General features: G+C 43.5%; 1 protein-coding gene across 1 annotated transcript in view; it reads left to right on the forward strand.

Annotated features, from left to right (window-relative positions):
- The window catches only part of LOC121002731 (collagen alpha-6(VI) chain-like), a 300,596-nt gene that overhangs the window by 116,607 nt on the left and 165,979 nt on the right, over positions 1-18,010 (forward strand). The window contains exons 10-13 of the mRNA XM_040434227.1: positions 13,603-14,175; positions 15,751-16,094; positions 16,182-16,260; positions 16,619-16,764. Coding sequence (XP_040290161.1) covers positions 13,603-14,175; positions 15,751-16,094; positions 16,182-16,260; positions 16,619-16,764 — 1,142 coding nt within the window. The remainder of the gene's footprint in view (positions 1-13,602; positions 14,176-15,750; positions 16,095-16,181; positions 16,261-16,618; positions 16,765-18,010) is intronic.

Genomic DNA, 18,010 nt, shown 5'->3' on the forward strand with positions numbered 1-18,010 from the left:
TTTGAGGATTAATTTTATTATTGAACAACAACCATGTTCTCAATGAACCCAAAAAACTCATTAATATCAAAGCTGAATATTTTTGGAAGTAGTTTTTAGTTTGTTTTTAGTTTTAGCTATTTTAGGGGGATATCTGTGTGTGCAGGTGACTATTACTGTGCATAATTATTAGGCAACTTAACAAAAAACAAATATATACCCATTTCAATTATATATTTTTACCAGTGAAACCAATATAACATCTCAACATTCACAAATATACATTTCTGACATTCAAAAACAAAACAAAAACAAATCAGTGACCAATATAGCCACCTTTCTTTGCAAGGACACTCAAAAGCCTGCCATCCATGGATTCTGTCAGTGTTTTGATCTGTTCACCATCAACATTGCGTGCAGCAGCAACCACAGCCTCCCAGACACTGTTCAGAGAGGTGTACTGTTTTCCCTCCTTGTAAATCTCACATTTGATGATGGACCACAGGTTCTCAATGGGGTTCAGATCAGGTGAACAAGGAGGCCATGTCATTAGATTTTCTTCTTTTATACCCTTTCTTGCCAGCCACGCTGTGGAGTACTTGGACGCGTGTGATGGAGCATTGTCCTGCATGAAAATCATGTTTTTCTTGAAGGATGCAGACTTCTTCCTGTACCACTGCTTGAAGAAGGTGTCTTCCAGAAACTGGCAGTAGGACTGGGAGTTGAGCTTGACTCCATCCTCAACCCGAAAAGGCCCCACAAGCTCATCTTTGATGATACCAGCCCAAACCAGTACTCCACCTCCACCTTGCTGGCGTCTGAGTTGGACTGGAGCTCTCTGCCCTTTACCAATCCAGCCACGGGCCCATCCATCTGGCCCATCAAGACTCACTCTCATTTCATCAGTCCATAAAACCTTAGAAAAATCAGTCTTGAGATATTTCTTGGCCCAGTCTTGACGTTTCAGCTTGTGTGTCTTGTTCAGTGGTGGTCGTCTTTCAGCCTTTCTTACCTTGGCCATGTCTCTGAGTATTGCACACCTTGTGCTTTTGGGCACTCCAGTGATGTTGCAGCTCTGAAATATGGCCAAACTGGTGGCAAGTGGCATCTTGGCAGCTGCACGCTTGACTTTTCTCAGTTCATGGGCAGTTATTTTGCGCCTTGGTTTTTCCACACGCTTCTTGCGACCCTGTTGACTATTTTGAATGAAACGCTTGATTGTTCAATGATCACGCTTCAGAAGCTTTGCAATTTTAAGAGTGCTGCATCCCTCTGCAAGATATCTCACTATTTTTGACTTTTCTGAGCCTGTCAAGTCCTTCTTTTGACCCATTTTGCCAAAGGAAAGGAAGTTGCCTAATAATTATGCACACCTAATATAGGGTGTTGATGTCATTAGACCACACCCCTTCTCATTACAGAGATGCACATCACCTAATATGCTTAATTGGTAGTAGGCTTTCGAGCCTATACAGCTTGGAGTAAGACAACATGCATAAAGAGGATGATGTGGTCAAAATACTCATTTGCCTAATAATTATGCACGCAGTGTATTATTAGTATATCACACCCCTGCTTCAATCAGTTTTTGGGGGGGCAACTGGTATATCACACCAGCAGAAATGATTTGATCTAATGGCGTTTGTCACTCTGTGTAGCTGTGGTAATGCAGCAAAACCGCAAACAAATGCTGCACTACCTAAATGCACTATATAGAAAGTATATTATTGGTATATACCACCCCTGCTTCAATCACTATATTTGGGGGGCAACTGGTATATCACACCAGGATAAATTATTTGTTCCAATGTCTTTTGTCACTATCTGTAGCTAAGGGTAATGCAGCTAAACCGCAAACAAATGCTGCACTAACCAAATGCACTATATAGAAAGTATATTATTGGCATACAACACCCCTGCTTCAATAATTTTTTGGGGGGGCAACTGGTATATGACACCAGTAGAAATTATTTGTTCTAATGGCGTTTGTCACTCTGTGTAGCTGTGGTAACGCAGCAAAACCGCAAACAAATGCTGCACTACCCAAATGCACTATATAGAAAGTATATTATTGGTATATCACACCAGTAGAAATTATTTGTTCCAATAGCATTTGGCACTTTGTGTAGTTGCAGTATCGCAGCGGAACTGCACACAACTGCTGCACAATACAAATGCACTATAATATACTTTCTATGTTAGAAAGTATATTATCAGTACATTACACCCCTTCGTAAGTCACACCTATCGATAGCACACCTATACCAGTCCTTAAAAGGACTTTTGTGGCCCAATTAGCTAGCGTTTGGTGTCCCTAACAGTCTGTCCCTGCTCCACACAGCAACCTCTTCCTATGCTGGCAAAAGACTGAATGTAAAATGGTGGCCAGATCAGGTTTATTTATAAGGTAGGGGGTATGTCCATGTGCTGAAATGTCTCAATTGGTGTCCTGTACCACCTGATTGATATGTCATGGGTCAAAGTTCTTCACAATGTTAAAGAATATGGCGCGGGCGGACATCTCAATATGTTCGCATGTTCGCCGAATCGCGAACGAGCAAAGTTTGCCGCGAAACGACCGCCGGACGAAACGCAAGGCCATCTCTAATGGTAACAGGTCAGTTTTTTCTTCAAACTGATATATGAAAGGAATTTATGGGTGCACATATAGCTGCTTACCCCTATTCAGTAGGAATATAGAAAATAACATAAAAAATACAATCTCACCAAAAAATGTCCTTTGATTTAATAATGTATAAATTCATACAAAATTATTTAAAATATAAAAAAATTTATCCACTAAATTAATATAAATCTCCACAATAATTTTAGCGAAAGGTCCTATGGTATTTCTTTTTAAGAGATACACAAGTATTGATAATTTCTACATAACATCATGATATCAAAGATATGATAATATCATGACATAAACTGAGAGATTTGATGTATGAACAGATGGAGTAAATTAGCATTATATTAATACTATATAGCACTATGTATAATGGTTTAGAGAGTTAGCTTTTTCAAAGTTATACAGAACAACCATAAAGAATAAAAAAAAAAGTTTATTGAAACTATAATATTGATGGTTTATCTGAGGATATCAACAGCCTCTGTGTTCGAGCTTGATGTTTATTATACAGTACTGTACACATCAGGAAGTTTTTTTCTGATGGAAGGCTACGGCATATGTCACTACTTAGGTACAATGTGGCATATGTTGTACATTAACATTAACTAGTAGAGATGAGTGAATTTCTCACAAATTCGGTTCGGCCGGTTCGCCAGATTTTTCGAAAATATTTGGTTTGATCTGTATTTATTCGTGGCGAATTGCATAAAAAATGGCTATTTCCTGGTTGCAGAGATCCCTTATAGCAGTGTAGAACACTGTCTTGCAGTAACACACATAGGGAGTCTGCTGTGGTAGTGAAACAATACTGTAAGTCAGTATGACATGCAGATGACAGGTGTTGCTCTTAGAATCACTGCACACTTCACTTATTTGGGCAGTTACGGGGCCAAAACTGACCAAATAACTCTAGTGTGAACTCAGCCTTACAGGTACTGTTAGCATCAAGAAGAAGCGCACTCCTTTTACACCGTTGGCAGCTGATTCCAAATAGAGAAACAGAAACAGTTCTATTAAAGGGGTTGTCCGGGTTCAGAGCTGAACCCGGACATATCCTTATTTTCACCCAGGCAGCCCCCTAAGGCTAGCATCGGAGCATCTCATGCTCCGATGCGCTCCCTTGTCCTGCGCTAAATCGCGCAGGACATGGTCTCTTTTGTTTCCGCCCGGCAGTGTGTTCAGTGACATCACCAGCTCTGATGGACGAGCTTTAGCGCTGCCCTAGCCATTTTAATGGCTACGGCAGTGTTAAATCCCACCCATCAGTGCCGGTGACGTCAACGGGGTTCCTGGCAGCCCCATGGAGAGCCCCGGTACATCACCAGATCTCCAAAAAATGCCTTTGCCCTGTGCGATTTAGCGCAGGGCAAAGGAGAGCATCGGAGCATGAACTGCTCCAATGCTCATGTCAGGGGGGCTGCCGGAGTGAAAATGGAGGTATGTCCGGGTTCGGCTCTGAACCCGGACAACCCCTTTGAAAGCTTATACAAGTAGAGCACCCCCTCCAGACATGGTGGAGAGGGTGTCAGTAAGTTTTTGTTTACGTTACTGATTATTTTGCCCTTCTTCTGATCCGTCAGAACAATAACCCACAAAAAATGGATCCTGTCTGTGGAGCATCCGCCTTTACTCTGCCACTATTTGGTCAGTAATCCATTAGTATTGCTAAAGAAAACAGATCCAAAACAGAGATGACCTATTTTGCATCAGAATTAGCTTATGATTTTGTAGCTAAAAGCAGGAGTGGGTACAAAACACAGAAGACATGCAAAACATTCCAGCTTTGCATGTCTTCTGTGTTTTGTACCCACTCCGGCTTTTGGCTACCAAATCATAGGCTAATTCTGATGCAAAATAGGCACCATGTCATGCAGGTCTTACAGCTGTTACACAGACAGGATCCGTTGTGTGTCTCATTTTTCCTTACTTCTGACAGACTAGAAGAATGTTCAAATAAATAATGATGTCAGCCAGGCCGAAAGGCAAAATAGTGGCCCAGTCATGAAGTGGAGAGGGTGGGAACAGCATGAGAAGTCCACAGAGAGGTCCTATGACATAGTGGTGAGGTGGAAACTGCATGAGGAGAGCACAGAGTGGCCCAATGACAGAGTCTGGAGGTGGTAGCAGCATCAGGAGGAGGCCACAGAGTGGCACAATGACAGTGTGGAGGTAGTAGCAGCATCAGGAGGCCACAGAGTGGCACAATGACATTGTGTGGAGGTGGCAGCAGCAGTATCAGGAGGAGGCCACAGAGTGGCAAAATGACAGAGTGTGGAGGTGACAGCAGCATCATCAGGAGGCCACAAAGTGGCACAATGACAGAGTGTGGAGGTGGCAGCAGCATCATCAGGAGGCCACAGAGTGGCACAATGACAGAGTGTGGAGGTGGTGGCAGCAGCAGCATCAGGAGGAGACCACAGGGTGGAACAATGACAGTGTTGAGGTGGAAGCAGCATCAGGAGGCCACAGACTTGCACAATGTCAGAGTGTTGAGGTGGCAGCAACAGCATCAGGATGAGGCCACGGGGTGGCATGATTACAGAGTGTGGGGGTGGCAGCAGCATCATCAGGATGCCACAGAATGGCACAATGACAGAATGTGGAGGTGGCAGCAGCATCAGATCACAGAGTGGCAAGTTGACATAGTGTGGAGGTGACAGCAGCAGCATCAGGAGACCACAGAGTGGCAAGGTGACATAGAGTGGAGGTGGTAGCAGCATCAGGAGACCACAGAGTGGCAAGGTGACATAGTGTGGAGGTGGCAACAGCATCAAGAGACCACAGTGTGTCAAGGTGACATAGTGTAGAGGTGGAAGCAGCATCAGGAGACCACAGAGTTGGAAGGTGACGTAGTGTGGAGGTGGCAGCAGCATCAGGGACCACAGAGTGACCCGGTGACAGAATGCGGATGTGGGTGGCAATACCTGTACCAGCTGAATATAGTGGGTGAAAGGAGTACTTGGCATCAATTGGGTGGCATCAGGCTTGTGGCAGCATCAGAATAGTAGCTGAGGCAGGTAGCCAGAAGACACCAGTCTCTTTTGTCAAAGTGTTGGTGTGGCACCATGGATGATCTAGTCTGATGCATCAGGCATTGGTGGGTGGAAATACTCGCTGATCCACGCCTGATTCATCTTGACAAAGGTCATTCTCTCCACATTTTGGGTGGACCGACGTGTTCTTCTTGGGGTAACTATGGCCCCCACTGCACTAAACACCCGCTCTGATGCCACACTACTGGCTGAGCAGGAGAGCTTTTCCAGGGCATATTTTGCCAGTTACGGACACAAATCCAGTTTGGCTGCCCAGTAGTTCAGCGGATATTCAATGTGGGGTGGCAGGGTGCTGTTCAAGTATGCCACCACCTGCTGCTGATAAGTAGTTTGTTCACTAGGCGGGTGAAGACAGCTGCTCATCAGCAACTCTAGACTCAAGTTGCTGCTGATCAAGCTGGAACTGCTCCTACCCCCCCACCCTGCCACAGTTGCCATGGCAGAGGAACGTGAGCGCAGACGGCCCCCCGATCAGACCTGCAAGAGGATGGACGATGGCGCAGATAGGCAGCGGAAAACTGACTACATAGGATGTCTCTTCCGTTTGTCCTCCCTCTCAGCGGGTGTAAAAAAGGCCACCATTTTGGATCGGTAGCGAGGGTCCAACAAGGTGGAGAGCCAGAAGTCATCCCTCTGCTGAATGGTGAAAATTCGGCTGTCACTATGGTAGCAAGTGAGCATGCATCGGGCCATTTGTGCAAGTGACTCGGAGGGACTCCCTGCCTCCATCTCCACTGCATACTGCCACAGTGTGTCTGGGTCCTCTGCCTCGTCTTACTCTTCGACCTGTAGGTAGCTCCTCTGGCTGCTCCTGCTCCTCCTCTCCTGTCACCTGTGTAGAAAAACCACCCATTTTGTTACACATTGCTTGTGCTTCAATGTCCTCTTCCTCCTCCTCCAATTCAGCCCCCACAGGGCTCATATGGCATTGAGATCTAGGTGCCACGTCTCCAGTCCCCTGACCAGCCAGATTTACCAGCATCTGTTCCAAGACATGAAGCAGTGGAATGACGTTGTCCATCCCGTAGTCCTGGCGACTGACAAATAAAGGCAGAAGCGGCGTCACCTGGCCAATTTGCTGGTGTGGCTATGAAAGAACCACATTCACCCAGTGGGCCGTAAAGGACATGTATTGTTCCTGACCTTAGTTAAAGTTCCACACATTGGTGCTGCCATGCACTTTGGCAGACACCTACAGGCTCAAGGACTGTCCCACCTTCTGTTCTACATACGTGTGCAGGGCTGGTACTGTCTTTTTGGTAAAGAAATTATGGCTTGGGACTTTCCTCCTTGGCTCGGCACAAGCCATTAGTTCTCTGAAAGGTGCAGATTCCACCACTTGGAAAGGGAGGGACTGCAGCACCAGCAACTTGGCCAGGAGCACATTTAGCTTCTGCCCTGTCGGATGAGTGCACTCATAATGTTGTCTCTTGGCAACCCTTTCTGTGATCGATTGCTGACGGAATGACTGACGAGGAGAAGGAGGAGGAGCAGGAGCATCAGGACCAGCAGATGATGGGAAGGACAGACAGCTCCCTTTCGCTGAGGTGGTGGAGCCTTGACTGCCTGAAATCAGGAGCATGCCAGTGGGTGATGCAGCGGTTGCTGCTGCAGGTTGGACCACCACATCAGAGCCACGGTTCTCCCAAGCCACTTTATGGTGATGCTGCATATGTTGACTCAGGGTCGTGGTGCCAACATTGGCACCCTGGCCATGCTTCACCTTCTGCCCACAGATTCTACAAATGGCCATGTTCACCTCCTCTGGCGGTTTAACAAAAAACTGCCACACCGCCGAGTAGGTGACTTTTCCCCCAACACTCCGCACTGACTGACTGCTATCGCCACTGCCTCCATGAATCCCTGCACCACTACTTTACAGGCAGGTAGGCTTCTGCAAAGCGGGTGGTCTACCCTGGGCACATTTGGCACCCAACCTCCCACTGCTGCCACCCTCCTGACTCCCGGTCATGCTAGCGGGCTTTGCCGCTTTGCCACTACCTCATGGGCAAGCTGTCATCCTCTCTCACTCAAGGGCAAGCTGTCACTCCCGATGATGATGAAGCTCTACAGGGAGTGCAGAATTATTAGGCAAGTTGTATTTTTGAGGATTAATTTTATTATTGAACAACAACCATGTTCTCAATGAACCCAAAAAACTCATTAATATCAAAGCTGAATATTTTTGGAAGTAGTTTTTAGTTTGTTTTTAGTTTTAGCTATTTTAGGGGGATATATGTGTGTGCAGGTGACTATTACTGTGCATAATTATTAGGCAACTTAACAAAAAACAAATATATACCCATTTCAATTATTTATTTTTACCAGTGAAACCAATATAACATCTGAACATTCACAAATATACATTTCTGACATTCAAAAACAAAACAAAAACAAATCAGTGACCAATATAGCCACCTTTCTTTGCAAGGACACTCAAAAGCCTGCCATCCATGGATTCTGTCAGTGTTTTGATCTGTTCACCATTAACATTGCGTGCAGCAGCAACCACAGCCTCCCAGACACTGTTCAGAGAGGTGTACTGTTTTCCCTCCTTGTAAATCTCACATTTGATGATGGACCACAGGTTCTCAATGGGGTTCAGATCAGGTGAACAAGGAGACCATGTCATTCGATTTTCTTCTTTTATACCCTTTCTTGCCAGCCACGCTGTGGAGTACTTGGACGCGTGTGATGGAGCATTGTCCTGCATGAAAATCATGTTTTTCTTGAAGGATGCAGACTTCTTCCTGTACCACTGCTTGAAGAAGGTGTCTTCCAGAAACTGGCAGTAGGACTGGGAGTTGAGCTTGACTCCATCCTCAACCCGAAAAGGCCCCACAAGCTCATCTTTGATGATACCAGCCCAAACCAGTACTCCACCTCCACCTTGCTGGCGTCTGAGTTGGACTGGAGCTCTCTGCCCTTTACCAATCCAGCCACGGGCCCATCCATCTGGCCCATCAAGACTCACTCTCATTTCATCAGTCCATAAAACCTTAGAAAAATCAGTCTTGAGATATTTCTTGGCCCAGTCTTGACGTTTCAGCTTGTGTGTCTTGTTCAGTGGTGGTCGTCTTTCAGCCTTTCTTACCTTGGCCATGTCTCTGAGTATTGCACACCTTGTGCTTTTGGGCACTCCAGTGATGTTGCAGCTCTGAAATATGGCCAAACTGGTGGCAAGTGGCATCTTGGCAGCTGCATGCTTGACTTTTCTCAGTTCATGGGCAGTTATTTTGCGCCTTGGTTTTTCCACACGCTTCTTGCGACCCTGTTGACTATTTTGAATGAAACGCTTGATTGTTCGATGATCACGCTTCAGAAGCTTTGCAATTTTAAGAGTGCTGCATCCCTCTGCAAGATATCTCACTATTTTTGACTTTTCTGAGCCTGTCAAGTCCTTCTTTTGACCCATTTTGCCAAAGGAAAGGAAGTTGCCTAATAATTATGCACACCTAATATAGGGTGTTGATGTCATTAGACCACACCCCTTCTCATTACAGAGATGCACATCACCTAATATGCTTAATTGGTAGTAGGCTTTCGAGCCTATACAGCTTGGAGTAAGACAACATGCATAAAGAGGATGATGTGGTCAAAATACTCATTTGCCTAATAACTCTGCACGCAGTGTAATTCACCTGGCTCCGAAGTGCGATCAGCTACATCATAATCATCGAGTACTGTCTGCACGTTACTGATATTCTCCCCCACGGTCTCTGGGTCAGGAGCCTGAGCGCTCACAACACCAGCTCCCATGCCACTGTTCTCATCACTACTTGCCTGCCTATCAGGGGAAGCAGCGGTTGTCTCCTTTACATCTTGGTTGGCCAGTAGATGCTGACTGTCCTCTAGTAGCTATTCCTCACTGTTTAGTGGAGCTGAGCCAACAGCATATAATACTTCTCTGGCTGAAGGAACAGAAAAATACAGAGACAGGTTGAGGAGAGGTGAGGGCACAGGGCCTGCTCCCGTGCCATGCCAACTAAGAGTTGTGTCTGATGAACCCACCGACTCTTGGCTGGGGGTGTCTGATGTCACTTAGGACAAAGTGGATGACTGAGTCAAAAATTCAAGAACCGCTGGGTTGCTGGTCAAGACAAGACCTCTAGATGACACTGGCAGATCAGGCCTCTCGCTGCGACTCCTGCTCCCATGCCCCCTTACTCTGCAACGACCTGTGCCAGAAACATTTAGGCCTCTGCCACTCCCCTGTCACTGGACTGGCACTTCTCTGTCTGACATACTGTTATACCAAATAAATAGAAAGGACATTAAAACACCCAAAAACATCTGTAATTTTCTCACTTCACCACACAACGGCTAATAAGCCCCTTTTTTGCCAGTAATACAGGCCAAAAGTGCTTTAGAACATATAAGAAGAACATATATAGAAGACTAGATCTAAGTCTCAGAGAATCACTATCTCTGAGATACTTAGCAAAGATGGCGACACGTGCACCACGCGAGGCCCAGCGTGTCCTCAGATTTTGCAAGTAAGGGTGTGTTGACACTAGCGTGATTCTATTATGGCTTTTCGTTATAACATGGTTATAATGGAAAGTGACAGAATGCCCAGACAGAATGCAAAACAGAAGCCTTTAAAAGGCATTCCGTTTGCTTTCCGTTCTAATAAAAGTCTATGAGAAAGCATAACAGGACGACAGGACTTTGTTTTTCGTCTTGCATAACGGTAACCAGACGGATCCATTTTCATTCCCATAGACTTCTATTAGGACGGAAAGCAAACGGAATGCCTTTTAAAGGCTTTCGTTTTGCATTCAATCATAATACAAGTCTATGGGCAGAAGAACAGATCCGTCCTTCCGTCTTATGGATTCTGTTATTTTCCGTTATAACCATGTTATAATGGAAAGCCATAACGGAATCCCTAACGCTAGTGTGAACCCACCCTTAGTAGTGTTATTTCTGCTCATTTCGGTTCTGTTCGTTCAGATCAGCTTTGCTTTTACATCTTACATCTTACATCCAAAGAGCTTTTGGATATAGGATTACACAACTCAGACTGTTTTATCAGCAACTTCGATTCATCCATGAAATAGGAACATCCGACGCCTCGCAGGCTACTTGGCCGACTGGAAGTGCTTGAAGACGGCGCAGGGACTGCAAACAAATCTAAGGCTAACACCGCACCGGCTTTCTTTACACAGCATTTTCCTAGACAATGTGCCGTCCCTGGTGAACAAAATGGATGAGTTTCGACTTTGGATCACTGACAACAGGACACTTATGGATTGTAATGTCATGATACTCATGGAAACATGGCTACACAGCGGAATATCTGACAAAGCTATCGAGCTAGTTGGACGCCACACTCTCTGGGCGGACAGAATAGCAGATGATTCCCGTAAGCCAAGAGGCGGAGGACTGTGCATTTATGTTAATAAGGCTTGGTGTACGAACATCATTGTTGGAAAACACTGCTCAGCTGACCTAGAGTATCTCATGGTTAAGTGTAGACCGTTCTATCTGCTGAGGGAGTTCACCTCCACTATAATAACAGCTGCATATATCCCACCAGATGCTAATGCCAAGCTTGCTATGAACGAACTCCATGCGGTCATCAGCAAAAATTAATCTGCACACCCTGAGTGTTCTGTCTTCATACACGTTCACACAGTGTGCAGTCTGACATTCAGTATAAGCCAAATAAGAGGACTGTTTACTGTAGTCTAACTTGTTTATTGGCAAAACAGGGGTATTGATGTGGTAAAACTACAAGAATGCAAATGACATGTATAAGTAGAAAGCATATACAGTAAGATAGCATGTACAGCAGAAAGCAAGAAAGCATAGAACAACATGTACTACAACATTACATTAACTCTGAACACATGTCCAAAATGGCTTTCGATACATTGGATTGCATAGCTAACATCTAACAGCTACAACATCTTCCCTGAGTAACACTACAGCTAGATAAACATCACTGCATAACATAATATCCCTCAGATAAGGTAGATCTCACTAACCAGATATACTTGCACAAAGATGGTGGGGTTTAAGAAGGAGGAATGCAGAAGACAGCTCTGCTGATGTCCTGTAACATGGAGACTGAAGACTGGGCTTCTCCTTCCCAGCATGCATTACACTCCCACAATGCTTTGCACCTCCCACAAATACAATAATCTTTATTAACAAGAAACACAAGTGTAATACATTTTTACCACCGCTAGATCGTGTTGTTAACTAACTAATAACTACAGGAATACAGAAATTGCAGCAGAATGAATTAGAAATGAAATAGATGTGAACTGAAATTAATCTCTCTCTGCTGGAGGCAGAACACTGAGGCTGAATTTATTGTAGCGGGTGACTTCAACCACTCTAATCTAAAGTCAGTGCTGCCTAAATGTCATCAACATGTCTCCTACCATACCAGATGGAATAAAACCTTGGACCACGTCTATATAAACATTGTTGGAGCCTACAAGGCAATGCCCCTCCCTACATCTGGGGCAGGCTGATCACTTTTCTTTGTTTCTCACCCCCAAGTATTCAACTCTTATCAACCGTGTGAAATCATCAGTGAAGACAATCAAAGTGTGGCCAGCGGGGGTAGATTCTGTACTCCAGGACAGGTTTAAAGACACGGACTGGAGTCTGGAGTGCGTTTGCCTCTCAGGCCACCTGTAGTTCTTACACTAACATTGACTCTTATACGTACTCAGTACTGGAATACATCAACAGCACAATTGACAATGTTACCACAGAAAAGCAGATCACAATGTACCCAAATCAGAAACCATGGATGAACAAGGAAGTGCGGCTTCTACTAAAGGCACGTAACAATGCCTTCAGATCTGGTGACGCTCAGGCCTACTGTCCAGGGCAGAACTGAAGAGGGACATCAAGAAGGCCAAGCACAGCTACAAGCTGAAGGTGGAGGAACACTTTGTTAACTCCGACCCATTCCGCATGTGGCTGGGCATTCAGGCGATCTCAGACTATAAGCCCAGTAATTCCACACAGGCAACCATGAATGTGTCCTCCCTGAATGAGCTAAATGACTTTTACGCTCGTTTTGACAAGGACAACAAGGAAAATTCTTCCAAAACACTATTATAGATGTCCATAACGCACTGAGCAGCATCAACGTGACAGGGCTGGCTGGCTTCTGATTGGCTGCATGCATGGAATTATGGGTGATCCCGCCTTCCCAGAGTTCCTTTCCCCATGTCCTAACACGTGCAGTAGCCATTTTAGGAAAAAATTTGATTCGCTACCACGAAGAGTGAGGAAATTCGGAATTGGTGCGAATCAAATTTTTCCTGAAATTCAGATCAAATCCCACTTTGTTAACTTCAATTCGCTCATCTCTATTAACTACCATTGTAAAAAATGGTATGCCACATGATGCCTTTTTTGTGGTGTCTATCTGTATAAGGAAGATGTGCTTTAATATACAATAAAAAAAAAGTATACAGCCATATAACAGCTTGATGGAGGCCACAGGAACACTCTTGTTGCCTCTGTCTGGTAAATGATGTCATGCGAATGCATTTGGCATATACTGTATACTCGGAGCTCTTACCAACACATATGCCAAACATAGGGCTCATATTAAGTGTGCGCAAACCATAAGAAAAAGTTTTACAATTATTTTTTTTTAACAAACTATGAATATTGAACTGTATTTTGAAAAAGTCTAATAATGTGTGAGCTGAAGTCATGAAGTAGTTAAGTTATGGAAAAAAAAAACACCTAAAATACAAAATTATCTATAAAAATTATGTAGAAATAAAATGAAACATAAAAGTATAGTCATTATTTGATTTCAAATATTACTGCTGAAGGTTTTCCAACTAGTCATTAAGTGTATGAGACCGACGGCTTTTTCCATGTATGATACAAGGGCTAGATCTTAATTTTTGAATTCCAAATTAATCTTGAATTTTGTGCTGTTGATTTTTGCAGAATGTCCAAGAGAAGAGGCAGATCTTACTTTTCTTATTGATGGTTCTGGTAGCATTTCAGAATCAGATTTCATAGAAATGAAAAAGTTTATGGTGTCTGTAATCGAAGATTTGGATATTGGTGAGAACAAAGTTCATGTAGGTGTGGCGCAATACAGTGATTTATTCAAAACAGAGTTCAAACTCAAAGCATTCTTGAATAAGGAGATTTTAAAAGAAAAGGTTAACGGGATTGAAAAGATTAATGGAAACACCCTTATTGGACAGGCTCTCAGGCTAACAGATTCAGCCTTACTGAGTCCAGCAAATGATAGTCGTATTAATCAAGGTGTACAGCAGATATTAATTGTGATAACAGATGGTGACTCACAAGATGAAGTTGCAAAACCTGCAGAAGGTCTAAGACGTAAAGGTGTTGATACCTATGCTGTGGGAGTGGGAAAGGTGTCTGGAACACAACTTCTTCAAATTGCTGGATCTTCAAGCTCCAGGTTTTCTGTTGACTCATTTGATGAATTAAAGAATATTAAAAAGAGAATTGTCAGAGATATATGCGAAACTCGAACATCTAACAGTGAGTATGATCTCTTAAAAACCTCCAATGATTTTTTAGCAATTTTGAAATGCAGAATTATTTTGTTATTTAAAGTTTTCGAAAATGTGTGTGCTGATCATCTAATGGACTTGAAGAGAAGCTGTATGGGTGGTCATATGGCAGTAGGACTGTCAAGACTTGATAATGTTTACATCACCAAAATTACACTACGGGTGGATACTCTACGAAGGTGACAACAGAGAGATGGAGGTGAAACGGTGCTCTGAGGGGCTAGGCCAGCCCTTCAGTGCTACAAGCATGTTGTTTACATAGAACTAAATATATGAATTTTTCTGCATCTGTAATACCGATTGGAGAGAGTCATGTTAGTCACCATGATTACCCCAGACAAGGCGGTATGCTTAGTTTAATAGGGTTGATCATGGTGACGTACTGTTTATTCTTTAATGCATTTGATAAGCTATTGCAGTAAAATTTATAGGAAGTATCACAACAATTTTCCCCATGTTATACTCCAGACTGCTCTAGGTAGGGGCTGCTAAGAGCAGTACAAATATATCATTTGTGGAGCTTTTTTCATCAGTAGTAGTCAGAATATGAGGTTTTATTCTGCCAGATTCTGCTCATGCTTGTGCCCTTTAGGGTCTTCAGTGTGAAGTGCTCGCTTCATTGAACTGTTTCACAGCCCCTGCCCTCTGCTCTGAGTGACAGGTTCCGCACTGCTTTCCTGGTTGGATAACACAGCTGTCACTCAGAGAAGAAGTAAAGGGCTATGAAGCATCTCAAAGCAGAAAGCACTTCACAGTGAAGGAGGAGCAGAACGTGGCAGAACAAAAAGTTCATGTTCATGCTACTAATTATTAGAAAAGCTTAAAGGGGTTGTCCCACAAAAAATTGTCTACAGTTTTCAAACCAGCACCTGGATCTGAATACTTTTTTAATTGCATGTAATAAAATTTTTTGCATAGCCACTGAGTTATTTACTGAAATGTATCTCTGTAGCGCCACCTGCTGTTTGTTATTTTTCTTATTTCTTTGACCTGCTCACTGAAGATGGCCGCACATGCCCAGTTTCTACCTTAAACTGCCTCCTGAGCTGTGATAGGGAGAGCTGAGACCCGCCCCCCTAGCTGCTGCAGAAAAGACACTCCCCTTGAGCTGCCAGCTTGATGTAAATCTAGCAGAGTAATGAATGGGTAGATCTCTAGATCCATAAACATGGCTGGTTCTAGCTTTGTTAGATAGAGATTGTCATGTACTATATCATGTCTGATTTTCATTTTTGGCATTTATCATGGGATAACACCTTTCATATAAAGTATGTTTATCCTGCTGTCAGAGCCCATAGCTAGGCTGTCGGCGGTTTAGCATGGTCAAAACTGCTGACAGATTCATTTTAAATTTATGCTTAACACAATAAAGCTATTATAAAATCAAATTAAAGTTTCTGCAATTGTGTATTTTACGTGTTAAGTTTCAATTTTACATTATCTGCATCTTACCATTAATCAATGTGCTAATTGCTATATGTATATATTCATACTACTCTTTGACATGTTCTTACACAACATAATTTTCTATTTCTCCTTGTAGATTGTTCAGTTGATGTCGTTGTTGGTTTTGACATATCAACCTATCCCAATTATGCCCAATTATTCACTGGGCAAAACCTTCTGAGAGCCAGAATTGCTCATATCTTACACAGTATGATGAACTTGAGAAGTCCAAGCTGCAACCCTGGTGTCAAACCTCAAGTCAGTGCAACCTTTTATTTACCAAATGCTAATAATTCAATTTCTCCTCTCTTTCACACCTATAGTCCTGATTTAGCTCAGAACCTCAAAGACATTCATGTCAATGGCTCTTCCTATATGACATCACTCGTTCTTCAGTCAATGTGGAAGACATTTCAAAACACAGATAAAGGAAAAGCAAAGGCAAGTGGAATTATTGTTACATTATTTATAATCTATTTTACCTGAATTCCCAATCTTCAAATCGTACATTCTGTTTGTGCTGTGTAGATGATGCTGGTCTTTACAGATGGCCTAGATGAGCAAGTTGAAGACCTTAAGCGAACAGTGGAGGATCTTCGAAGGCAAGGTAAAGTGCTATTTATTATTTTATCTTTGGGAGAATGGTAAAAGGGGTGAAGAATGAGGACCTTGGATTACTGATGCTTCTGGCACAATGGTATAAGATGACTGAACTGAACTCTCTTTAGGTTCTTCTCCAGGCTGACACTAGCATCAAAGGGACTGCACTGATTTACGTATATAATAGAATTATATCATATGTCATATGACACAATATTAGTGATTTTTCAAACTTCATAAATAGTCTTTTTTGGCTACAAATCATAGACTCATCAAAACTGCTTAAACATCTCTGAAAGCTATTGTTTTCCATAGGCTGAACAGTTTATGTATTTATGTAATATTTACATCTATATGTCTTTTAGGACTAACGGCCTTAGTGACTATTGCTTTGGAAGGAACAAAGGGATATGATGATATCAAACATATAGAATTTGGCAGAGGCTTTGAATACAGCTATCAGATGAATATTGGAATGTCAGATATTGGAGTTAGACTAGCCAGACAAACGGTAAGTTTATCAAATTTTTCTGTTATAATGTGTCAGTTTACTACCCTCTCTGCATATAATGTTATTATGATTGGTCATGCTTAACTCCTCCAATTTGTTAAAGCCCCTTTACACTACCCAATGTTCAGGCAAATTATTGCTAACGAGAGTTCGTATGGATGCTCGTTATCGATAATCTGCCTATGTAGAGGTGCCGCCGATTACCCAATGAATGAGCAAAACGTTTGTTCATCAGGTAATAGGATTGTTCTTTTGGACACCTAAATCATCCTTTGCCAGCAGCAGATAAAGGAGCCTCAACTGCACTCTGCTGCTGGCAAACAATGATTCTGTATGGGGACAAGCGATGGCATTAGTGATCGCTCCTCCCCATACTGTGGAGAAGATTGCTGAATGTAAATACAACTTGATCCTCGATTGACGAGCAAGCAATTGTCAGGCAGGAACGCTTCCTTCCTGACAATTGCTTGCTACATCAAGACATGTAAAGAGGCTATTAGTCTGGCTCACTGCATAGCCACACCACAAGGAGATGTGGAATGAATGTAACACCAGTCCTGGGTTACAACAATAAAGTTTCAAGATTTAATTATTAACCGCCTCCGGACCGCCTAACGCAGGATCGCGTTCCGGAGGCTGCAGCCCTGCGCACAGTCACGCATATATGCGTCATCTCGCGAGATGCGAGATTTCCTGTGAACGTGCGCATACAGGCGCGCGTTCACAGGATCGGAAGGTAAGCGAGTGGATCGCCAGCCTGCCAGCGGCGATCGTTCGCTGGCAGGCTGGAGATGCGATTATTTTAACCCCTAACAGGTATATTAGACGCTGTTTTGATAACAGCGTCTAATATACCTGCTACCTGGTCCTCTGGTGGTCCCTTTTGTTTGGATCGACCACCAGAGGACACAGGGAGCTCAATAATATGTAGCACCAAACACCACTACACTACACCCCCCCTTGTCACTTATTAACCCCTGATCACCCCTGATCACCCCATATAGACTCCCTGATCACCCCCCTGTCATTGATCACCCCCCTGTCATTGATCACCCCCTTGTAAGGCTCCATTCAGACGTCCGTATGATTTTTACAGATCCACTGATACATGGATCGGATCCGCAAAACACATCCGGACGTCTGAATGGAGCCTTACAGGGGGGTGATCAATGACGGGGGTGATCACCCCATATAGACTCCCTGATCACCCCCCTGTCATTGATCACCCCCCTGTCATTGATCACTC

Source organism: Bufo bufo, chromosome 5 (assembly GCF_905171765.1).
Source record: "Bufo bufo chromosome 5, aBufBuf1.1, whole genome shotgun sequence".
NCBI lineage: Eukaryota > Metazoa > Chordata > Amphibia > Anura > Bufonidae > Bufo > Bufo bufo.